This window comes from Falco rusticolus, chromosome 1, assembly GCF_015220075.1.
Source record: "Falco rusticolus isolate bFalRus1 chromosome 1, bFalRus1.pri, whole genome shotgun sequence".
Taxonomy (NCBI): Eukaryota; Metazoa; Chordata; class Aves; order Falconiformes; family Falconidae; genus Falco; species Falco rusticolus.
In genome coordinates this window covers 90,931,791-90,958,373 of record NC_051187.1, presented here as the reverse complement: position 1 = coordinate 90,958,373, position 26,583 = coordinate 90,931,791, and the positions used below count along the sequence as shown (strand labels likewise).

At 39.9% G+C, this 26,583-nt stretch overlaps 1 protein-coding gene across 1 annotated transcript in view; it reads right to left on the bottom strand.

Annotated features, from left to right (window-relative positions):
• GALNTL6 (polypeptide N-acetylgalactosaminyltransferase like 6) overlaps positions 1–26,583 on the bottom strand; it is a 478,352-nt gene that overhangs the window by 52,660 nt on the left and 399,109 nt on the right. The window contains exon 6 of the mRNA XM_037389745.1: positions 25,863–26,046. Coding sequence (XP_037245642.1) covers positions 25,863–26,046 — 184 coding nt within the window. The remainder of the gene's footprint in view (positions 1–25,862; positions 26,047–26,583) is intronic.

Here is a 26,583-nt window from a genome sequence, read left to right as displayed (position 1 = left end):
ATTTAACCTTCCCTCTCATTTTCAGAAAATTAATGAAGCTGTAGAAAAGGTGAGTCAGTTGGGTAGAGATGGAAGACTCTAAAGAGGAGGTTTCCCCTTCTCATTATTACCTTTCATAATCACCTCTCATAATCCAAGGGAAATCTATTTGAATTATTGCTAAAAGAGATCTACAGGACTCAAACTAAGCAGGTGGGTTGGCAGAAATGAGCATCCTGCAGCAAAAAGTAAATGAAAGCTTCTGGAAATTTCCTACAGGCAAAGGTGTTCAGAAGGATAAAAATGAGGAACAAAAGAACAGCTGGAATACTATGCTGCAAGTCATACTAAAGAGACAAGTCCAACATACGAGCAGTATTGCAACACTGAGGCTTAAGTGCTGTAAAAGCAAGAATGGAGGTCTGAGAGCAGCACTTCAGCTAAGCCACGTCTATGTCATGAGGGGGGATGTATCTTGGACATGTGGAGCTCAACTGCAGCAAAACCCCCTTCAGCCTATTAGTAGGAAGTGAGTAAGAACTGCCAGGGAAAACAGAAATGAACTCCAAGCAAAATTTGAAACAACTCTTTCAATTTAGTACATTTTCATATTGATTGCTATCATTTGTATTCAGGGTCGTCCCTTGAAAATATAATCTTTAAAACAGAAATAAAGACCGATTGGGGGCAAAATATTATCAACTGTCACTAAAACAGGAGCTTACTTTAGCCCTCTGGCATTTAAGGTAACCCAAGGTCAAAATTCAAACAGGTAAGTAGTGTTTTGCACAATATAAGAATTTCAGAATTGTAGGAAGTCACCCTGTTTCTCGCTTTTGTGAAAAGACAATTATTTTAATTATGAAAGCACAATGAACTTCCTACTACGATCTTTTGCCTCTGGGTCATTACAAAACCTGAAGCTGGAATTTTAAGTCAAGGCCAATCCTTTAATCTGAGTGTACACCCTACTTTTAAACAGGAAAAATCTGTCCAAGCTAACACGGAAATCCACGTCTATGAAAAGTAACACTTAGGTAAACTGACATCATCTCACCTGAGACTAAACTTCTATTTTCAAATAAGGAACAAGGTCAGCAGCATATCTTTAGATTATCCATCCTGGTTGCACTCCATCACCACCTCTCCAACATGAGGGAGTAACAACAGTTCATTAAACCCCATCACTACCTTCAAGGATGTTCTTTCAGAATATATGGGGGCAGTAGCTGCACAGAATTACTAATGAATTTCAACATTATCTTCTCCTCTTTAGATGCAAAGGTATAAACCCCAGAACTATCTTCCTTTCCCAGTGCTTACTTTTGCTTTATTGATTTACTTAAGCCGAATATAGCATCATAAGAGAAGTTTAAACTCAAGGAGAAATTTTTGAACGTCACCGAAGATGAGAAATGATTCCTCTTAAAACGTAGCCACTGGGCAGAATATAGGTTCTTATTTCCAAAATAGTCCTTTAATTCAGACCTTGCCCTCCCAAGAGATATTCCTAGATAAACAAGGATAACAAATCCAGCCGGTTAGCAGTCTGCGATTAAAACTTACAGGTGATTATTATGAAGTTATCTGGATGACTATAACTCTACGACTCCAATTTCTGTGACTCTAAACCATTAGGTACTTATTCCATATTAAAGCAGATTTAAAGGCACCACAACCCAGGAAAACAGCTTTGCACACAACGTGTAAAAGTGACTTCACTGCTCACACCTTCCAGCACAACCTCACAGGCGGACCGAGCCAGCTGGGGCATGGAGGGCTCCGGCAGCGGGGCTCACGGCAGCATCTGCTCTGCAGGCAGCGCCGGCGGGGCCCTGTCCGTCAGGACTGCCTTGGCTCCTGTGCCATATGCACCCCATGGGGGCCAGTAAAACAGCTGCTTGGGTCTCTTTATGGATGCCAGGTGAGGAAAAGAGGTCATTTGAATAACTATACTACATGCTACTGTATAGCACCATATGCATGTTTGCAATGGTTTGGCATGTTGAAAAAAGACAGAACAAGGCAGCTGAAGTACAATCACCACCATCAACTCCATGCAAAACAGAAGCCTTTTCTCAAGAAGATAGAGCCCTCACATTAGGCTAAGTGGATCAGACACACAGTTAATGATACGGCCTGTGATCTGCCATGAAGCTGAGCATATGGATGAATATTACTCCTTTGATCAGTTCTTCAGTAGCACTGTCAGCAACTGCCCCCACTCTACCCCTGTGCACACACACCGCTTCAAATGCAGGCAGCAAATAGGGACAAAAGGTAATTTCAATATTTCATTTGTGTCTGTCTTTGGGGGTTAATGTAGAAGCTTGAAACGATTACATGCTGACAGGGAAGGAGACTGGAGCCTGCGTAGCCGTGCCATCGCTACAAAAAGCAGGTCGTCCATTTGCCGGTGGTCAAAGATTTCAAGGACATTAAGTTTTAAGAAGGCAAAAAAAAAACCCCCAAAAAAACCATGCCTGAAGAGGCAAATATGCAGTCAAAGGTATTCTGGGATCCTGGAAATGTGCTCCTAGGTGCACCAGTGCCATTTATTAAAGCTCTATAATTTGCTGTGTTACCTTATTATGGAAGGTAATGGGGAGGCAGACACTTCACTAAAACAAAATAAGATTTCTCCTTGTCTGTACCAGAGGACAACAATATTTTCCTGTAAAAACTGAAACAGTGAAAGCAGTTTTTCAGAAATGGAACTGACAGAAAAACACTGGAAAGCACTTCACAATGAAGGATGAAGGAGCTGAAAACTGATGAGGTTGAGCACTTCATTGTCCCATGACAGCATCTGCTCTTAATTTGATGTTGTTTTAAAGATGGGCAGGCAGGGCTGTGGAAATGCAGGGAAATGAACCTTCCTGTTTTATCATCATAATAAATCACATTAAAAAAATATCTCCATTTGATAATAAAAATAAAATGAAAGTCTGGTCTAGGGATAGTTCTCCACATTTGCATAAACTCATTCTCTCTGCACTAAAAATGCATGGAAATGCGCCATAGCAATAACGAGCTAGAGAGAGAATATCTACATTTTGATCTATGGGAGATTAATATTTTTGAGGTTTTCAACAGCAAGGCTGTCAGGAATTGTAGAAGACACCCAATAGCTTCTTTTATTTCCTCAAAAGAGTTATATCTAGTGTTTTGCTTTCAGAATTTGGATGTGAACTGGTTGTTTTCAGAAACAGACAGTTTTCATCAACTATTAGCAAAATGTTCTGATGGAAGAGTTGCTGATTGCTGCTACGAATGCTCACTTCTGTCAGAAACTCTTTCAGCTATGTGAATATTTTGATATGCAGCTGTGAGGAAAATGGTCTATCCCAGTTGAAATATCACATCCTTCTTTTATTCTAAATATAAGTGTATATTTACATAAGTGTCACAAGTACACTTATTACACTATTTACTGATAAATGGTCACATCTAGAGGTGAAGCACTAGAAATCTGTATGGCTGAATACACCATTCTGCTTCCAACCAGTGTGCCTTGCAGACTTGCAGCTGGATCTTTAGGTGGTTTAAGTGCACGAAGAACACATTGCCAGTGAAATTATGCTGTTGTACATGAACTCTGGACCTGATCTTGAAAGCAAATAAGGGTAATGAATTTGCCAGAGAGTGCTGCTAATTTGTACAGACCATAGCGGAACCTATTCTGAACACAACATACTAATCTCAGAGTTGCAAACAAGAACCCCTACGTAGTATAACTGCCCCCACACAGAAGACTACCTCCATCCGTTGAGATGGCCAACCTCCTTGACCCTAGGAGATGCACACTAAAATTTTCATATCACTGGAAGGTACAAGCTATACTTCTGAGAACAGCAAGCAGAAGGGGACCTCTGGGAGTAATTCAAAAGCAGGATGATGGCAGTTTCCCAGAAGTAATCCTGCCTCATGTGGGATAGGGTTGGACTGGATACAAAGCTGGCTTTTGGGTGACTCACCGATAGAGACCGCAGTTGCCTTGCAGGCTTTCTCCCTCCTGGATCCAGAAGCTCACACAGTCCAGCTACGCTTGTGTCAGCATCGTCCCACTGCCTGCCATGTGACAGTGCAAGGATCAGGAGGGGTCACCCTAACCTATATGTACCTATAATGAAAATACTGCAAGAAAAAAATTAAGAACTGAAAACAGTAACATATAAGCACTGCAACTGCATTAACTCAAAACCCAAGACTCCTGTCTATACTCACTTCCAGGAAACACTATTCTTTTACATTTATCTAAACTAATAGCATACGGATAAAATACATGATATCATTATTTTAAGAAACACCTGAAGACTTGGAGAAATTTGGGGCAGTCATCCCTGAATCATGTCTAAAAGTTTGTTAGTGAAAGCCCTATCACTTCAGAATTAAATAAAAAAGCACACAAAAGGCATATCAGATCCTGAACTGGCAGAAAGGTAAGCTGGACAATAATAATGTTTACTCTTGCAACTGACCTATAAAGGCTTTATTGTTAAGAGTTGACAAAACCCCCCCAACCCAACCCCACAAAAAAAACCCAACACAAAAACCACAACAGAAAACGGAATTCCTGAATAACAAATAATCAGAATAATCTTTGTCAGGAATGGCAGCTCCCAGCCCCAGCGAAACTGTCATTTCATCTGATCTCCTCCATTAATGTTACATTCACCACCATGAACAAATGGGCTCTATGTTATCCAGATGGTTACTGACAGATAACCTCGTTAGCAGATGATATTCATAGGAGGCAACTGGTAATACTGTTATCATTTTACAGACTACACAAAGAGTGCTCAGTGCTTCAGATCCAACAGGTTTCTTAGCTCCTCATGGAAATGCTTCAAATGCAGAATCAAAGAGGATTGTCAGTGGCTGCTTTAAGGCCCTAAGTCCACACCTGGAGGTGTTTCCACTTTTCCCCATCTTCTCAGCCTCGAATGCAGAGGCTGTCCTTGCAAGTGTGAACCCAATCTTGGTAAACTGTCAAGGTGCTGCTGTAACCCACACTGTGTCAGCGCATAGATGGGCTTCACACCTCAGATCATCTGTTTTCCCCACAGAGCCAAACTGCTTCATCTGCCCTTCTCACCGTGGGACATTACTTTAGCCCTGCAGGTGCTTACATCACCTCAGTTTGTGTTGCTCAGTAACCTACCCTGTTATTCAGTGGCAATGGCCACAGTCAGCACGGATTATGCTAACTGAATAAAAACTGTATGCTTCTGAAGGACAGGAGTCCTCTGATAAGAGGACTGCTTGTGTCTACATTGTCACCATAACCTCCTTCCTTTCTGTTCTCTTGACCTGAGTCCCCTGACTGCCTGCTCTGACCCCATCCCAGCTTGTTCCCCAGCTTCCCCTGGGAAACTCCGCCAGCTCCCCTGAAAGGGGGGAACTCTCCCAGGACGCTTCTCTAACTGTGGCTAGTGTAAGCTGGGAAGCATCAATCTCACCAGCAGTTTTTATTCCCTCCACTTAGAGCAGTCCTTCCTTTACTTTCATAAGAAAAAACATTCCCTGGCTACCAGCTAAACAGAAATGGGAATTATGATGCCCTAAATAGCAGGATAATAAATCTGAATACTTTGCCAGCGAATACATTTTCAAACCATCATCTCCAGCTAGCAGAAGAGAGGAGAGCCCATAGAAACTGTAGAGCAGAACAGTAATTAGGTCAGCCTGACATTTGTGGCCCTATGTTTGTGAAAGTATTTTCCTGAAAACTTCAGTTATATAACAACACATAACCAAACTTAATACACCCAGTAAATTGTTGGCTGTCATTACCAGTAATAAGAGAGAAGAGTTATAGTTGCAAAGCAGCTGCTGTAGCATTCAGCCATATTCTGCTGGCAAGAAAATAAAACTGAAGAAAGATTTAAAGGAAGAATGTTATGTATGAGCCTTCTCAGATATGCAATTAAATACAAATTGCAAAACACAAGTAAGTACATTATAAAACACAGAATTGCAGGTCAAAGATTGAAATTATTAGCATTGACAGAATCACTTTTACAGTTTTCCTTCTGAAGCTACACACAGGATGCTATTCTAAATAAATATAAAACGAAACAGAACACTGCAAATATTTTCCCCTCATAACTATATTTTAAAAGCAGAACCATACCTCCACTGCAATTACATAAGATGTTATTCCATTAACAACTAATAGTAGGAGCAAGCAGGAAAGCAAACAAGCCAAAGGGAAAAAATCTGCTTCCAAGACTTGCTAAAAGAACCCCATTCATAACTAAGTCTGATGAGGCTTAATGTCTCAATGGAGGCAGAAAAGCAATACAGTCACAACTAGGCTGTGTTTTGGGGTCAGGTGAAGCGGATTCCTGACAACATCTTTCAATCACTTGCAGATGCAACTGAGACCAAAACCTGCTCTAGCTGGAAGACACAATTTCTTGACAAAGAGTAATAGCAACAAAGAAAGACCGAGTACATTTTCTTCGAAGAAGAATGAGCTTCATAGAGGTCAGCACTTTGTCTTTGTTGCTTCCCTTTCCAGTGCAGGGACAGCAGCTTCAAGCAAATCTGACACGGCATGCTCTGCATGAGCGGTTTGCTTCCTCCATACATCACCCTGTCTGTACCAATACCCTTTAGGTACGTTCCCATTAATCCGGGAGTGGCTCGTACACCTGCATTTCCCAAGGAGAAAACTCAGCATATTCCAGCTCCCCACACAGAAGCAACACACAAAACAACCTTTTTCTCCCTGCACCACAGGAGAGGGATTCACCTCGGGACTTGATTTCACTTCCTGCAGGGATTTATTAAATCAGAGAGCAATGAAGCAAGAGATGCACCGTCTGTTTGGGGTTCAGTTTTTAAAGACAATTGCTGTGGGACGCAGACTCTCATTACCAACTGTACAGGTGCCACCTGAAGTAAAGACTAAGAAAAAAATCAAGAAACAGTTAAAAAAGACTTCCTGTTTTTCCTTTGGCAACTTGAGGAACTCTGAAAGTACACAGTAGATGCCAGCAAAAGATTCATGTATGCATTCCTGGTAGTTCTTTAAGATCAACACATTTTTTTTTGTGTGCTAATAATAAAGATGGGTGCCATGCAAAACTCCAAATGAATATCATCAGCCTCCACAAACTCCTATTGCCATGAGCAATGGTGTCCACATGATGAACACTCTGCAACTGAGCTAGTACTCCTACAATAGATCTTCACATCTCTGTGGAATAACGAAGTTCACTCCACTGTCAAGATATGTTCAAGCCATGTGTATATATATTTCATTATTCCGATAAAAGCCAACAGCCAAGTATTCAGCAGGAAATATGCATCATATTCTTGACAAATAGCGTAAGTAATAAAAAGCTCCCGTTTCAGAGAAAGGATTGTAATCAAGAAAATTTTTCTTCTTGCATGAAAGATTTTGAGTTTAGTTTTCCAGCTACAGAGTTTTATCAATGAAGCACAGCTAATGTGTAGTCTAGGTGGAGATTAATGTAAGATTTTTTAAATATATTTTCTAATAAGGAGTTCAGCATGCAATCTATTGCAGTAAGTAGCAAAACATAAAAATAATCCACTTTCAGGAAGTGCATGGCTTGTCTGCTGATATAAATAATCCTTTGAAACATCAATTCTTGCCAAAAGTGTGTTTGTTTAGAAATTGATACACGAGGAGGGCTTTCCTCAGTCGCTGAACTGCTCTAGCTGGGCCTGTCTCCTACAGCCTCAGTGCAATCAGACATCCTGCGTTCATGACAATCTGGTTAGCTGTTGAAAACGTCTTATTTTAAGAAGTGTTATTTTGCATTATAAGAATTAAAATACTGACATATAATACCAAATAAAATGTGTTCAGAGCTACTATGCAGGAAGCTACATTTTAAAAAAATCCTGTGAAATACAATTTCACACACCCCCCTAATGTTAACATTGAATATATTGTCTGAGTTTTTGAATGAATTACTTTTCAGTACTATGAATCTTCATCTTTAAAATGAAACTTTTTAAAGTTAAGCATTTCCTGTTATTGTAAGTCTTGCAAACTGACTTTATCACAAAAGGTTTGATTACTACATTATATTTCCCTCTTTGGAAGCAAACACATAAATGAAGTACTTCAGTGAATTAAGAATGCTCCTCCCTATGACTCAGTTACTAAATCACATCTCTTGATTAGGCTGAAGAGCTCAAGAAATCACTAAGCACTGTTCTTTGTCTATGGAAATGCAGTTTTCATAGCAAAATAAACCATTGTGCACAACTAAACCACCACCACTGAAATTTTAAATAGCACTCCTTAAAATATTACGGGCTGATGAACTGGATTGTGCCAGTATTCAAGACAATCTCACAGTTTAACATCAAACCATTCCCAGCTACTCTTTGACAGCAATTCCTTCTCAACCTGCCGTGCAGTCATCTGATGAAAATGAAAGGTGTACGCACGACTGGCAACACCAAAAGCCTTGGAAGGAAGGTTACATTTACTGCCTCCCTACTCTTCTCTGTAGCTGAGCTCCTAATATGGCTTAACGCATCTAATGTCTTGCTGCTACCAAAGGGGGAGAAGTCACTGCCCACTCCTCTGATCCTCCCCACTGTAGCTTGCAGTGTCTGGTCCCTCCCCGTGGAACAGCTTTGTTTTGCTCAAGCTGCTTAATTCACCCAAATGCTAGAAAACGAGACCTTTTTTCCCCCCAAGCGTGGGGGTTTTATTGCCATTGCAGTGAGTTTATATGGCTCCTGGAGGTGGATACCGTAAAGCACAGGAGGCAACACTAAGCCAGCAGCGTGACAGACTGTCCCACAGCAGGAGCAGCCTCTCCCCAGCCTGGTGGCAGGGAGCTGGTCATGTTCTCCCTGCACCTCATGGCACCACATCCTCTGTCAAAGGAGAAAACTTTCTATATTTCTATGTTTCTCAAAAGAGAAAAGTTCTATGACAGGGTCAGTTCCTGGCAAGCCCGTATTAATAATGTAATTATTTTTAGATAACTTAAGTGGATTATTTAGTATTTTTTTCTACTTTTTAATCCATGCTCAAAGACAGCCTTATTCACTTCTTTCTGATTAGGTACACAGAATAAGTCTTCTGTCGCATCTACCATTATAATTTTCTTTTCCCTTCTTCCCTCATCCAGAGCCACTCAATAAATTGCCTCTTGCCTGTCCCAAAATTTCATAGCAAGTATACATAACCTTGTATACCACAGAAACCCTCCTCCTTCTCACTCTCTAGATGAGACTTAAAAATGACTGGGGAAACCCCTGCATCTGCTATACCTGACAGAGCATTCCTGGGAACATTATGAATTTTAGGTTGCAGTACACCCACCCTTTCCAGTCATGCTGTACCCAGCAGTATCATGTGCACCTGCAATGATTCCCCAAATCTGCAGGCTTCTTGGGTGCTTGAAATCAGAACAGCAGAATCAGTTCAGTTTTGGAAGAACCAGGGGAAGCCACAGCCAGTACAACCTCCGCCTCAAGCAACTTTTCACTGGCTCACCTCTTCTGCTTGTTACTGTTATGTCTGTTGACCCTACCTTCAGGGCAGGAAAGTGTGTCTGCAAGGTGCGCTGAGACTGATGACATCCAGTATTTCCCTTGGAGAACACCAGCTGGAGTGTCCCTGGAGCCAGCTCTGATATCACTTCTGCAGGTAACTAATAAGGACAGATGGCTAATTTGGCTTTAAGTCTGTCCTCCAGGACGTTCTACTCAGTAATCAAGCTTACTTCTGATAAAGATAAAACATAACAATTCTAGCAATACATTCAGTTTTATACCAGCATTTCTGATTCTTCTCATCTATTTTCTATAACTTGGACATTTGCATTTGGAAATCTCAAATTCAAAATATTTTCCTTGATGAAAATCAGCTTCTTTATAGGCTTATAAAATACTTATGCACACTTTTCTCCAAGTAACTTTGTAATTCAAAATTATTCCATTAATAATATTTTGAAATTGATCTTCATGGATCAAAAGTTCCCTGCTCTGAGCTGTATTTGTTGTGACCAGTCAGCTGAGTCACCTGGTATGTTATTACCATCTCTCCTTGCTTCAGTGTAAATATACAGCTGCCCATTTGCTTTCCAATAAGGCTTGTACACAGAAAGCTGAAACATAATTTCCATGCACTTTTGAGATAAAAAAGCCATGTATGCATCAACTGAAGACAAACTGAAAGGGGTTGTAGACAATGTTAAATGTTGGTGGAATTTATTTTTGTCCTATTTCCTTAAATTTATACATGACAGTTAAAAGTCCAAAATTTTTTTAGGAAATGCTTGATTTTTATTTTTATTTTTTTTAATTTTTGCTAAAAAGCTTATTAACTTGCTAATTTAAGTTACTTAAATTATAAAGAAGGTTAACAGCTGGAGGAAATGTGGGAAGAAGGCCTGAGATGTGGTAGGAAAATGTTGCCTCAACAGTCCTCTGTGGACACTTCCATTTGACTTCAGCACCGTTGTGTACCGAGTTTAGTATGACACAGTTTATAAACAATTGAATGGTTGACAAATTCTTGACAAATTCAAAATGCAGATAGCTGCACAAAGCATATGCACTACCACCGACATCCAGCAATAAGAAGTCCTGTATTCCAGTGGGAAAGTATTATGTTTTTCCTCAAGACCCTAGATGTAATAGTGGTTCAAAATATCAAAATGACCCAAATCCAGAATGTCTTAACTCTTCTGTCAAGACAGGGAGGAGGTATCTGCAATAATTACACTGAATTTTGCTCTGTTCCTAGCTTTGCCACATGCGCCTCTGGTAAGTCACTTGTTCTGTGCTTTATATATTGAAGTCAATATTAGTATCTTTCTACTTCAGTGGGATGCTTTGATAACACAAAAGCTTGTGATACAAACAAAAGCCTATAAGAAGGATCTTTAAAAGCTCCCAGCAAATGGTCAAAGAAACAAGAAGTAATTCCTTTCATCAAGTGTTCACGGAATTAAAAAAATAGTTTTCTCATTTAATTTCTTAAAACTTTGTTCCAAGCCCAAGAAGTGTGTCCAATGTCTTTCAGAGATTTCCAAGGGTTCATTTTAGCCAACGGCCATCTGACACAAATATCTGTCTTCCAAAGGAAAAAACAAAGTGGGTTCACTTGGCAATGAGCAAGGGACCAGCAGCAAAGCCTATTTCTCTCATATACATCAGTCACAGCAACGACAGAGGTTATGTTCTGCATACCTGATAGCACATTTTGCCATAGATCAGAGATGCATGATGATTGCCAAGAAGAACAATGCTTTTTAAGCTGAACCAGCCTATTCATATTGAAAGGAAACCAACTGGGAACACTCTGACTTACCATGAGACAAACATTAAAGCACCTAGATACCTAATCAAAAGCTCACCAAGCTCCCAATGCTGAAATGTCATTCCTTTTTTTAGCAAAACACAGCTCCAGCAATAAAAGCCATAGATCAAACACTAGCTAAATGTTCTCATTAATATCTTTGTGAGAACTAAATTAATTTCAGCTTCCAAAAAAGGTGAGACATGGAAAAAGAACAACCAAAGCATTCAACGCAAGGAGAAAGGGACTGTCTTTCCATTTCTTTTAACAGATAGACGTAGGACAGATCACTTTTCAGCATTAGTTTAGGTCTGTTTTTACATATCCTGAGAGGTTTTACCTTTTGCCCTGTTTTATACAACAGGAGTTTTGATATTAACTTGACTGAACTCAGGATATCTTTTCCACAGTTTCCCAGCCCTGCCTTGCAGGTGCCTGTGCACTATAGTTGGTATTTAATTTGCTATTCAAATACTCACAAAACCGTTGTTTAACTAATTATGCTCCAGAGACACTCTCTGACTTAGCAGCAGCAATGCTGAATAATTCTGAAGGAAGAAATATCAAACATGCAGAAAGGCAAGCTGTCATGAAAATTTCCAGGGCTCTGTTTTAGCTAAAAAATCTGACAGCACATCAGTTACTAGCCCTGCCTTTGGCACTGTGATGAGCTACTGCTGCTCCAGCTACTGTTATCATCTACAGATTTTTTGAGTCCCAACAAGAGAATCTCCAAAACAGCACATTCTTCAGACTGAAACACCTAACTTTGAAAAATGGGTTAAGGACACAAAAGTTTACTTTTTCCGTTACTATCATATCTCTGGAAGGATGCGTGTACTGTTAACATTACTCTTAACAGGGACAGAAACCAGACAGAGATAAAAAAAAGGCTCAGAAAGGCAAGACTCTCCAAAGTAAATATTAACAGACTCTGACCTTATGGCTAACACCAAGTTTATTTAAACAGACAGTAAATATACAAGACACCAGAAGTTTCAAGGTGTATCCTGAATATCAAAATGCTAGACTCCCTTGTCACACTACCAGCTGGCAAAATTTACTTACCAAAACCTTGCTCACCGGTAATACATCCTCATCTATGGTTTTCAGATTACTTAACTGCTATAATTATTCCCTTAAAAATGTATTGCTTTTTCCATGCACTTGAAAATCACAATAAGAAAATTAAATCACAAAAAGAAAATTCATATGTTTACTTGAGCTTTTTAATAAACCAGCATCTGTGTTAAGCTAAAGTGATTCTACTGAAGGGTTCAGAGTCAAAATAGTTTTTAACTTAGATTCGCATGGATTGCCTCCCCCTCTCAAACAAATAGTACTTTAAAGGCAAAAATATTAAATATTAGTTTTAGGACCACATAACTAAGTGTAGAGGCATGAAGCTGGGTTAATTAGCATTGATAATATGTGGGCCAGCTGTGGGCTGGCTTCAGGGACGGTGGGTTGGCCAATATAGATAAGGTGCAGCTGTGGCTGGTTAAGCAGTTGAGAGCCAATGAAGAGAGAGCAGCTGAGGAAGAAGCAAGAGGGAGAGAGAACACGCGTCCTGGATGAGGTGAGACGAGGAGAAGGCAGCAGAGGGACTGGCACGAACAGTGTGTTGGTATGAGATGGTGAAAGACCTTGTTGCAGCTTGATAGTTTGGAGAGTGCTGGGACAACTAAGAATGCTCCTCCCAACATATTTGACCTATCCAAAACACTTTTCACTTTTGCCTTCAGCTTTATAAGAACTATTCCCAGTGCCATGCTATTACTATCAGTGATATTGTTGCAAATAAGGAAGTAAACAAGAAAGCTATGTTAATTTCAGGCTTCATTAGAAACAGAAGTGAAGAACCACCAACACTTATTGAATGAAAATAGACTCAAGTATTGCAAAGCCAACATCAAAGTTCTTGGGGGATCTTTCAAATACATCTCATCTTGCTGCTCTCCTGTATGTCTTGTGCTCGTTACCTCATCAGACCCAAGACTGGATCATTTGAACTTTTGCAAGAATAGCTGTTCCAAGTATCTGAGACACACAAGGTCAGATAGTTCAGGAATGGATGAAACAAATATCAGGTAAGCTTTGGAAAGGGCAAACAGCTTTAAGATCTATTAGCAGAGCTCTTTCCAGCAGATATAGATCAATAGCACTGCTGCAGTATGATGCTACATACAAATCTGGCCTGCTATTTTCGAAAAAGGAGAAATGAAGCTAAACTTAGAGCCGTACCAGAACAACCAGAGGAATTATGGATCCAGTATTTTATGAAAAGAGGCTGAAGAAGGCCACCGAAGTGAAGACTGAAACAGGATGTGATTTCGCTTTAGCAACAGACCAGGAGTTATCTGACAGATCAAATATTTTTAAAAAGCCTGCATGCTTAGGTGTGTTCAATTCATTTCCAGAAAGACCAGCGTTTTCAGAGAGAGATCTGAGGCATCACCTCTGCTGCTGTCATGTTGCAGGAGGCCCTCTAGTCCTGCTGGTGTCACAGCTTTATGGGTTGAACTCCACATCTTTCTGCTTCAGTTCTGCTCTCAGGGTATTTTGGAATTTCCAGGTTATTTCCAGAATGTCAAAATATGCAGAAAGTTACAAATTAAGTTAATAATATTTCATAATAAACTTCCCCCATGTAAGTCAAATGAAACCATTAAAAAAACAGCTATCTTGAGAACTACAGCTACTGTCTCACTAGGTTATTAATACTTCTGCTGGTGCCTATTGTTTACAGATACACAGCGAAGTGCCTTTGAGGCTTCTTTCAGTTATTTTCCACATTTCTGGAAAATTTCTTTTCCAGCTGGGTAATAGCTGTTTTTCCATTCAGAGCACGCTCCTATTTTGTGTTATTTCTGTGACTATTTGAAGAAATTGCTCAGAGCAAAAAAACCAAACCAAAGCCAAAAAAGCATTAGAAGAAACCTACTTCATTTAACATCTGAATTCTAGCACTGTTTAACAAGAACTTCTGCAGAAAAAGATATTTAATTCTATGACTTTGTTGTAGATGCACCTTATGGGGTGTTTGATCTAAACTGAATGTCTGTGAAACTAACAGTGTGTGTGTGTGTGTGTGAGTTACTATTACTCAGCCCAAGCATCAGGTTTCGAGTTTCACCATGCACTGTCCCATGTTTATCCTTTATATGACTACTAAGGAGATTGTGTACTTAATATTTCCCACAGTAGTTATGATTTTACCAATTTACCTTTAGTAGGATGCTTTCTGAAGCCAGAAACTTGCTAATTCAGCAGACATTAAGCAGAAATGCCAGTCAAAAGATTTTAAGGTGCAGGTTGAGAGGACATAACATAAGCTCTTGCAGGTGAGTGCCCATCATAACGAACAAGAAAGCAGAATCTCTGGAGAAAGTTAAAAAGAACACCCTATGCTGTACTTTTCTGTCTATTTATTCGATGTTCTCCCCTTCTCCCTGGGGAAATAAGGAAGAGGTTGTAGTGTCTAAAAGACAACAGAAGCATGAAAGATTCCATCTTAGGCTGAGAGGAGATGACCCCCTGACTTGTGAGGAAAAGGGGTAGGGGGCAGCTGACATTGCTGACATTCTGAAATATTCTCTAACCACAGAGGGCCAAGGGCTACAGCAAAATAAGTTCCGGGATTGTATTTGCCCTTTTCACAGCTGTTTTCACATTGGAGAGTTGATGTTGTCTAAGATCAGCAGCTTTTACAAACAGGGTTCCTCTTTCTCTACTGTTACCAATGGATGAAATGAATTCTGAAAGAAAGTCTCATTATCAGTCCACTTTGACTACAAACTTGTTACTAAATTTCAGCCTCTCCTCCTTGCTAACATCTAAATACCTATTGGGATTTTTCTTTTTTTTCCTTTTTTTCCTCTACTGGATGCCAACAGTGATAATCACCCTATGGGTCAGCTGTCAGAGTTACTTGCTACAACAGATTTTTTTGTTTCTTTTTTTCAAAAAATCACTTCTCTAGTGACATTCTTGTTATGCTATTAAGCTTTATTGAGTTACATAAGAATAACTTTCTACAGGTATGCTGTGTACCTTGGATGTGCTCATGCATCCCCACTGAAATGATCTGTAGGTGGGTTTAAATACATTTTTTTATTTAAAAAGCCTGTCTTTTTTTTTTTTTTTTCTTTATTAAGACCTAGGCTAATATGCGCAGGTCAATGAGTTTGAAGTCAGTGGCTTCCTTATATATGTGGCCAAACAACTCTGAACAAACTTCCCCTGAAAATTGTAAATTATTCTAATACAAGGAAAGCTTTTGCAGGCAAAACACTACTTGGATTTCATTTAAACGAACATTGAGTGGGACTTTGCCCCTATTGCCAGTAGGTGGAGATGTAACTCCAGTAATTGCTGCAGAAACAGCTATTCGACAGTCTTTGATACAATTGAAGGTTTGCATAATACAATTTAACTGAGGTTAGATTTCTTAATAAGCATTAGATGAGACAGATGAAATCTGTCTGCAGTTAATGCCCATCTATCAGCCCTCCTTGCCACAGACATCCTTACAGCCTACGGTCAGCTGTGCCCATGGAGCTTAGGAAACTTTCACATTCTACTGTTAATAATAGTAAAAAGGTGAAAAGTTAAATAGGTGATCAAAAGATCTTCTAATACCTGACCACGTGCTGTCAAGTATTTTAAAAAAGCTTGATCAGTATTCTGTTATACCACATTAAAAAAAATAAAAAGCAGCATAAAAAAGTATAGTCTCAATCATCCCAATACCCACATTTTGACAAGTTTTGAGTCCTTTCATACCTACAGAAATTATGAGAATGTTATTACCCTCCAGTAGACATATGAATGGTCTTAAAGTATTACCACTTCCATTAAGACAGTCACAATACTCTGTTTTGGTATTAAGAATTTATGAATCTATTAAATTATCATTACAGCAACTCATACTGGAAATTGGTTGCAATAGCAGTAATACATTCTGATTTACGAAAAACGCAATCATGTCTCTTAACATCACTCTGCTATGGAATAATAATATCCATATTTAGCAGAAATGGAAAGGCAAACAATTACAGGAATATAAGATGAGGTGTAAAAATTAAGGCAATATAGTTGGACATTTACAATAATTTCTGTTATGCTGTCTGATTTAAGGTCAAACGAGAATACCCCTGAAATAGCAGTGCCCATACGATTTAGCTATAACAAATAATTATATACATTGTAACGACAACTAACAAAGGACTATTCTTCCCTGAATGCCCTTTGAACGAGCCAGGAACAAAGATTGTGCTTTGAAGAGTTTTGCTGTTTAAACCACCACTCTGTGAAAAAGAATCACCACAAAATGGGCTAGGCATTAAAACCTACTGCAAAACAGCAAGCTGGGGACTCCAAACATTTCTTGTGGGCTGAGAACTTAGGAAGTTTGCTCTCCTTCTGTGCCTTCCGGGAGTCTCTCCAAAACCGCCACCCTGAGGTCCCCAGACAGTGGTCTGAAAATACTGCTCCAAACTATACTTTCTTCCCTGCTGTTTACCTTTTCCTCGGGTACTCTGAGAGGTCCTTCGCATGTTCGCAATGCTTTGCAAGGGAAAATTGCTGTTAAGAGTTCTCCCACTGTGCTCGCGGCTTATCATCACCTCTTCCACTCCTAATTCACTCCATGTGGACAGGTCGTTTGTACTCATGGGAAAACAGAGTGGTTATTTGCCCTAGCACAAAAACGCCAGGGAAGTTCTGCAGAATCAGCTAAACTTTCTGCTGGAGGGCCAGGAGAGCAGAGGTAGTGGGGTTTCCTCTCTCCTTGCAGGCACCTCAATCTCTGCATGGGGCCAATGGACTTGTGCAATGTAATGCCCACAGCACCTCTCCAGCACCGAAAAGAACACTGACACATCAACCAGCTTAACAACAAAAAACATCAGAAGGGTTGATTTTCAAAAAAAATCACTTGAAGAGATAGTTACATGCTGTTTTCCCACAAAGGAAATAGCTATTTTTAGAAATGAGCAAAGCTGATACAGAAGTCTTGCTCCCTAATAAAGGACACTGTCTTGGCAGTTTATGGAATAACAGATGCCAACAGTTCTGAACCTCATTTGTTCCTGGTCTCTCAAAAGATACACATAGCATTTAATAAATAAACTAACACAGCAAAATTTGGAGTGTTTATCATAATTTTCACCTCACAGGTTGCTGGAAGCATTTGCCTTTGCCTCTTGACAAAATTTGTCTTCCAGCTAGAGTAATGATATGTGGTTACTTGCACGAAAAGGAAACAGATGCTAGTATGTCTGGGGACAATTCAGAATGTGATCTTGCATGTCTTATTTCTAAGGTCCTCATCATGTCAATGCCTACACTGAACTCTCCTAATATTAAAACAAAATTTGTATTAACTCTCTTTTTCTCACTGAAGCCTCAGACAAAAAAATCTGATTCACAAATAACTGCCAGGGTTAACAATTACAGAAACATGGAAAAGACCTAATGACTGTCAGAGAGATGCAAAACCTGCTGATAGCCATTACTAAAAAGCAATCACCTATAACTCAACATCAAAATGGAAATTGTCTTGAGAGGGTATCTGAAAACATTGTCCTGCACCTGATTCAGTTCAGCGTTGCATTAAAAAAACACATGGTGCAATTCAGCAACCCCACTTCAGGGCCACAGAAGTGGTACATGCTGTGTTTTTGGCTGAGAAAACAGAGGAACTACTGGATGTGTTGCTGGAAAGCCAGAGACTTCACATATCTTGATGTGTAGCATGGACCACACAGACATTCTTACCGTCAGGATTTAGAACAGATTTTACTGTTTGCATGAACCTCAAATAGAGCTTCAATAATACTGCAATAAGGCTGTAAAAATTGGAGGGATAATCAGAAATCAAAAATCTTAGTAAACTGGGGAAGCAAAGTAAACAAAGGCAAAAAAGATAAAACGTTCAGCTACAAAGTATCATACCGGTCTAGGGATAATGAAGACAGATCACCTTTTTGGACATGGCACTTCAAATAGATATGAAGACAAATGCCTTGCCTTCAGATATGTAAAATCTGAATTACAAAAGGAAGATGATGAATACTTGGCTAGATACCAGCTCTGCAGAAAATGATGTGGAGGCTACACCACAGCACAAGCCTGGCAAGAATCAACAATGTCAAGGAAATATAAACAGGAATACAGCCTCTGGGACGGGCAAATTCACCCGCCTACTCTACCAGGCAATGATAAGGCTTTGGCTGGTGCGATATCCCCTCTCAGTGTGGAAAAAGTCCAGAGAAGAGAAAAGGTAATAAGCACAGATCTAGAAAATAGGAGTTATTAAGAAACACCGAAAAAAAGAAGACAATTTACTTGAAAATGAAAAATGGACTGACCTGACATGAGTCCTCAAGTACTTAAAAGGTCTTTTCCCAGAATATAGTGTACATGACAAAACATAAAGGTGTTAAAGCTGTGGCAGCAAAGTTTCTGGTTAGATATGATAAGAATAAGCACTGAAACACTGGCAATACATAAATTTCTTCTCAGCCCCTTCTTTTCATGCTTCCAGCACACACTGCATTAGCAGCTTAATTTCTTCAGAGTGGAAGCCAGAAAAATCTCTTCACCTCAGGGCTAAGGTGGTACTAAGCCAAGACAGCTGGACAGCCCAAATCATTCTATGTACACAAGAAATCATAAGGTATATATTGGCAGAAGATGCTTCTATGCCATGCTTAGTTGATCACTGCCTCTGAAAAACGAACCATGGGCATTGGAGGGGAAAGGAAGAAAAGCGTTGTGATGCTGTGCTGTACCTGGCAGACCCAGTACAGCAAGGGGGAAAAGACACACCCCACCCCCCCGACCCCAGCTGCTCATACTGGGCAGACGCTTAAGAATATTAGTAAACTTGAGCCAACGAGCATGTGTGGAACTTGGATCAATGTACAGATTTGAAAGTGGTTTGGAACAGGGGGGTCTGACAAAATCAGTCTTTGTTCTCTCTTCTGTTGGAAGCAACTGTAGCACTAGATAAAGGCTTTACATAGCAATAGATCATTCTTTAAAAAAACCCCACAAAACCAAACAAACAGAAACGGAAATGGATACAGAGGTCACTCCCAACTTTATGCTGGTAAACACTATAAAATTTAAGAGAAGGGTGTTGGTTTTCTGTTTCTTAGTACCAATATGTGTCACCAAATTCTCCATGAAGTTGCCAGAGAAATTGGCTTGAGAATATACAATTAAAAATAGAAATAACAATTTTTTTTTCATGGAAGATTGTTCAGACATGATTTTATAATTTTGAAAGCCAAGTCATCTGCTCAATAACATCTCGATAGTGTTAAATAGCTCACCTGTACACACTGAGCGGCATACCTCTGTCGTCTTCTTGGCCACCATCCCAGTCATTTTTATGTAAAGAAATATTAAATTCATGCCCAGAAACTACTTAATTTTCTAATTACTGGTAGTTTTGGTGACCCACTCTATGAATCTGCCCCAGAATACGGGCATATAGACTGTCAAGCTCTAAAGTTAACACTTGTGTGAAGTAGCAGGCTAACAGCTCTAGAAACGTTACATTCAAGATGTTTGTTTACATTTTTATGCTAACCATGAAGCTTCAAGTGTGAAAGAAAATCAGAAATACAAGTTTCCACAGAAGCAAAAAAACATAAGCTACTTTGGCACTGCAGCATCAAGGCATTATGAACAAAATTAGTTCCCTTTTGTATTAGGAGGCATGAGACACCAGCAATATTCAAGCGAGAAGTTGTGTATTAAACCTGAATCTACCCAATTCAACTAGTATGTAGAATTTGACTAATTCCTCGAGTGACTCTTGTGAAGTTCCAAAAATTATACCAGCAGCAGCTTTTTATCGTTGATTATTTTTTTTTTAATTCTGACAGGTTTCACTCTCTGTAGAGTTCTCTCTTCTGAACTGGCCTTCAGAAAAAATGCAGTTTGTACAGAACCTTTACACTGAAATCCCACCAAAGGCAGGAGAAAATGATCAAATATGCATATCTTCACTCATAAATGGTGTGTCAGTGTCAGTACTTTTGATTGAAAAATATTCTGAGATTTTCATGGGGCCATGGGTAGATGGCAGTTTGTAAAAGCTATTGTTATCTCCACTAACGGTCTCCTACATTACCATAGCTTGTCAAAAAAATAAATCAAGACCTTAAATTACACAAACTCGCACTGGCTGGAGACTGCTTCTCTGTAGAACAATGCCTTTGCATCAAAGATTCCTGTAGCACAGTTCAAAACAGTAGATTAAAAAAATAGATGATTGTTTCTGGTTCTGAGAGGTTTTATGAATATGTTTATAGGCAGAAATCAGCCATAAAAGACACAGACTATAAAGCACTGGGAGCTATAGAACAGAAATCATTGTCCAAAGCACTTTCTAAACTTCAGAAAACGATCATAAAATTGTAAAAGTACTTGTCAGATTTGAAATGCAGTCTTAGCAAAGACTCTTCACATCAACGTGTTGTAAAAAGTATATATAAATACTGAAAGGAGCTGCAGAATAAAAGAGTATTTCTGAGAGTATGTCAAATTCAAATAAAAAGCACGCTGACAACAGCTTGCATAATAAGAATAATACGATTCTAGATATGCAATTCAACAGAAAGTGCCAAGTAATCTTCCAATCTAATACACAACTGGCTACATTAAGGTCATACATGGTTGAGAGTCTGTGATGCAACAGAAGAGAAAGATGTACTGATCACCTAATTTCATCCCTTGAGCTTGTCCAAAATTTTACCAAAAGGTATATCCAGAAACCCTAAGTGGCCCCTATTACTGTGAGACCTTTGCCAGACTCATATGCAAAGCAGCTTTGTGATGGTGGAGTGATTCTGTTCCTATTTTATAAATAGGAAACTGAGTACAGGAACTAAAATGACTCATCAGAGGTTATGAAGTTGCTTCTACTTCCTTGGCTAGCCCAATATTTGCCAAGTTATTGTTCTGGTCCTTCACTAGAATTACACAATTCTTCAGCTTTGTTTCTCTTCAGGGAGGTCTGGAGATGACAGCTCAACATCAGAAGGCAAACAAGGAATTCTTGGAGACTACGAAGCAGTCATATACCAGAGAACTACTAACTTTCCCAGATAGGTGCTAGAAGTCTCGCAATCCAGTAAGTCGCACAACACTTCTCTTGTCGGTTAGGATGTCCATCTTGAGTTGCAATCCAATAGCAATGCTGTTAGGTCTCACTGGCACCTTTCCCTCCCGTAAAACTGCTCCTAGGAGCTGCGCAGCCCTTTCCTACCCTAATTGATCTGCACTATATTAATCCTCTCGATTAGTTTGTGGTTTTCCAAATAGAGTTTTTGAGTTGAATTGTTGATGTTTTCTTCTGTTGCTGCTGGCATGAATGGACACTGATGCCTATCTCCAGATCAGGCATGTGATAACATGAATTGATGTAATCTAACTGCTGCCAGGAAATAAAGAACAGCCATCTCCAGCAAGCTTCAGCATATCAAACCTCTGCTTTAAACTTCCACAGAGCTTTTAACCCAGACAGGCTATTACATCATATAAACTGACATGCTGTATATCACAGTCCATTATAGTAACAAGGTTACCCTATTAGTTTAAGTGGCAATTGCTTGGGTTAAGCAAACTACTCCAGAGACTACAGTGCTTGCACCACAGAAACAAACAGCCACACGAGAGCATGCTTCTATGTCCCAAAGCCATGTCTCATAAGGGCATGCTCTCAAACCTCTGCCATGACAGAGAAACAAACCAGCGAGAGACAGTAAGCCAAGATGATCCTTGCCACAAAGGAGGTAAACATCTCTGGTCCTCCCTGCTTACAGAGCTGAAGATAATTTCCCCAAGCCATCTTAAATTCTGCTGAATGATTGTTGACCGTGGGATCAAGACTGTGAGCAGCATCATGACACGATGATGATTTCACGATTGTCTGACAATTTCCCACAATGTATCAGAAGACCAATTTGCTCTGTGTCGTTTACACAACCCTGAAATGCATCAGAGGAAAATAGCATGAGCCTCCTTCAGAATACATTGGGGTAGTTGTACATGAATCGCAAGAGAAAAATCACTACAGCCAACTGCGATGAGCTGCAAGTGTGACAGAACAGTTGAATGCAACATGAAACATCTGTTGTGGCACATAAAAAATGGAAATCAACAAGTAATTCGCAGATTTAGCCTCTGGATGGGAAGGCAACACATTAGGGGTGAAGTCCAATTCTATGCCTGTAAAGATTCAATGTATCCTGAAAAACAGCAACACAGATCTTTCAGAAAAATAGCTAATCTTAAAGGCTACGCAAGATCCATTTCAGGAATAGTTGTTAAACTTTCCTGAACACTACAATGAGCATAGAACAATAATTCACGTAAGAGGTTTGATTGAAAATACGTTTTGGAAACCTATGGGAAACTTGGTGTGGCCAGTGACAAACTACATGTGAACCAATTGATGAACTTTGTAGCTGAATGCAGCCTGATTGAGATGCAGTTATAAATTTGTCATGTGACCCTCAGGTTGGTACTAGTACATCATCTGTACCTGAATTTGACACTGCATGGGCTGGAAGCTTTTGAGGATGTTATACAGTCCTAAACGCCAAGCCAGACCTTGGTGTAAAGCCACTTGTCATGAACAAATGCAGATGGCCTGAGAATGGCTGTGGGTGTATATAAGGAAAAGCTGAGATGTGGAATGAAGCTGCAAGTTCTGTCACAGCATAAGGTGGAGATGCTGCCCGAGTGACACTGCAGGTGTACGAACAGCAAACCATGCCCATGCTCACACCACAGATGGGTGAGATTGTCTAGATTCTTCACAAGATGGATTTTGAACTGAAAGACTGTCTGGATAGATGATGCCCAACAGGAGAGTTCCCGCCAACCACTGACCATAGTGCAGTACAGTTAAAAATAATAAATTAAAAAAGTGGGGAAAAATTAATTCCAGAAACACTAGCCTAGCTGGCACTGGGGCACAGTAAGCTCCACGCTACTGCCACACCACATGTCTACCTGAGAACACTTCGGTTTATTGTGTCAACAGCAAATGCTCTGCTGATGCCTGCTGCAGCTGCAGTATTTTGAGCATATGCAGACGGAAAGCAAATGTATTATTTGGGTAATACAATGACTGCTCTTAGGTCTTCTGTAATTTGATCCAGTTTTATGCAGATTATTTCTTAGGCTGATGTGACCTTTCCTGCTTAACATACATAATGAGCTGGCATTTTAAGTGAGGCAAAAAACTCATCAGCACAGTTTTTGGATCACGTACCCATTATTTGCTGGTGTTTTACTAAAAATGCTGGCAATTTTCCAGTTCATAAAGATCAGCTCAGATCTGTTGCTGATGGCAAGAAATAAAGCTATTAGGATACCAATAGTAAAATATTTAACCTAAATAAAAAATAAAATCCCTACTGCTTACAAAACAGTAACATAATAATTATGGTGCTGGCTGAAGCCATTTCTAGTTTTAATGTATATGCACCTAAAGGAAAGGAAAACAGTTCTGTGTCTTTAATTCCACAGAAGCTGTCTTTGTCAATTAAGTTACTAATATCTAAAATGGTTAGTAACATTTCAAGTACTTCTTATAAGCAAGGTATTAAACACTCAAGGTGTCCACAGAGAAGGCCCTAGGAGAAAAGCAGTACTGACTTTGAATTAGAAAGTAATTCCTCCCCTAAGCAAAATTCATACTGATTATTTAAAACACCCTATATCCTCACTGTTCTAGTCAATCACTTCTAATCAAAGATACTGTACGAGCTGAGCCAGCCTTCAACCCTGCTGCCACGTGTGGGAATGTGGTTCCATGTGCAATGCTGCTTTTCTGCCTGCATCACTCTGATGTGAATCCTGTGATGGGGAAAAAATAGGAAGACTCTTACTGATTTCTGTAAGAACTGGAAAGCCCTTCCACCTTTCTGGGGAGATGACTACTCAGATTACAAGTGATTTTTAGGTTGCATTGTCCTATGTGTTCTTTGTGAAGCTATTTATCTATGTGTCTTATGACTGCAGGCAGGGCAAGTTGTGTATCAGCTGCTGCCACGCTGATCATAACATCAGTTCATGCAAAACCATAAAATCTGTTCTGTACTGTGCAAAGCCTCATGTTCTAGAAAGTTTCCTATGAGTGCCTCCTCTTCAGGGCGCTCTTGTCTTTGAGAGATGCATACTACCAACAGCAAATGTGTGAAATGGCTGATAAGCAACCCTGTAGCTACGCTGGCAATATAAAAGTTTTACTTACACACAAACTTTGAATGTTGAACCAAATTATACTGTTTTCTAGGTGACTTTCAGTAAGTGGCAAGAAATTACCGCTGCTCAGAGGACCAGGAAGAGCAATGGAGGCTCTAGCAACTCTGGAGCTTTATGTGATTCCACCAACTCTGTATGCGTTGTGGAGTCGTCACAATGGCAGCTGATGTGAAGTACTTCATCAGCACTTAACACCAATGCAAGATGAAGACTGATGGGCCAATATTGAGATAAGAAAAAAGGAACAAGCAGAATAATGAAAATAAGCCCACCGCATGTCACAATCACCTACTTCTCCCTAACAGAGCTGGTCATGCCCTGGATAGAAGTGTAAATTTCTGCACAAATCAGATCCATTACTTCAAAATAGTGCAGAGTCTCGGTCAGAGACACAGGTTTTTCTGTTGCTATTGTTTCCAGGTTTTGTGCTGGGGAGAGGAAAATGCTGAGTTTTTAAATTGTCAAAACCTGCAACGCAGCATTTCAGCCAGGGCTACTGACAGCATCGGGGCCAGTCCTGCTGCTGAGATGGTGCTGTGTGAGACACTTGGAGACTCTGCCCCTCTGAACCATGTCTGTTTGTCTGTCCTCTCTCTGCTGATGCAGATTCATTCTAGCTGATCCTTACATGAGAAAAATTAAAAGAAAAGAAAAAAGGATCTACCTTTCTGAAAAGTAGAAGATCATTCCTCTGAAAGAGCTGATCTATACAGTACTGGGGTCAGAGGCTGGCTTATCAAAAAACATTTACAGATCAGCTTGACACCGTTCACGGTTGACAGCCTGGTGTTTAAGTTACAGCAATACATATACACTAGCAATACACTAGTCATAAACAAAGCATCTGCTGGCAGAATGTGGACTCAGCTATTGATGTATGTATTGCATCAACCTCCAGCAAATAAAACATTAAGCTAAAGCCTGTTCAGGAAGCACTCTGTGGAATAAACAGAATAACTAGAGTCACATTCACTCCTTGCCCAACGCCAATACTTTCTGTTAACTACAGGTATGTGGCTGTTTCTTTTATGTACAACCAGGGCCAGAAAAGATGGGGAAGGTTTGTGTTTCCAGGCAGCTTGTGAATTCTGCAACTTATGGCCCTGATCTTTTCCCTAGTTTTGAGGTTTTATAAACCTGCATAAAAGCTGTTTGCTTCTACTGCTTTTCATTAGTACAAAGTGGCCTACATGGAAATTTCTGGGCTTGGATTCTTCTGCTACAGTTACCGTCTTTGTTTGTTCTGCTTCATGTTCCCACTCTCCCCTTTATTGCTACTTACTCAAAGGGGTCGCTGGGATCAGCTCTCTGGAGCTCTGGAGGAATCGGTATTCTTTTGTAGTACATTTCCCAGTCAAAAGCTCCTCGCATGGCATCCCCCGCCTGTGCCTCGTAGCCAAAGTGATTGTGGTCAATGACATCGATCATAGGACACACGATGGTTTTGTGGTTTAGTGCAATCTGGTCTGAAAAATGAAAGTAGAAAATAGGAAACGGCATGTCTAGTCAAGCCATCTATCATATTACTGCAAAGTGAATCCCACAGGTTTTCTGATGTTTGAAGATTGCTTGCTTTGTTCCCTGTGGCCCCCAAATAATTTCATTTTTCAAATCTGTATCAGACCTTTATCTAAAGAGGACTTAATGCAGTTGGGCAATGATTAGAAGCATTTACGGTTCTTTAAAGGGAGGTATATTCCTGTGAGATCCACAGGAGTCCAGTCATCTATATCTCCCTCACTTTGCTACTCTGAGCTGTCCCCAATCTGTCAGCTACAGAACAAGCCAGCAAGCAAAATGTAAAAATACTCCTTCAGCTGTGGGGAGTGTGTATGGCAAGCTCCTGTGAGAGAGATTTGTGTTCCTAAATGTGAATCTCAGCCCTTGCAACCATTCAGCTGCTCTTCCTGTGGCTCTAGTGTGCATCAGCTTTGAGATCAAATGCTACAAATTAAAGGCAAACTCCAACATGAACAAAACAGGGCTTGTGTCCTTTTTTTGTA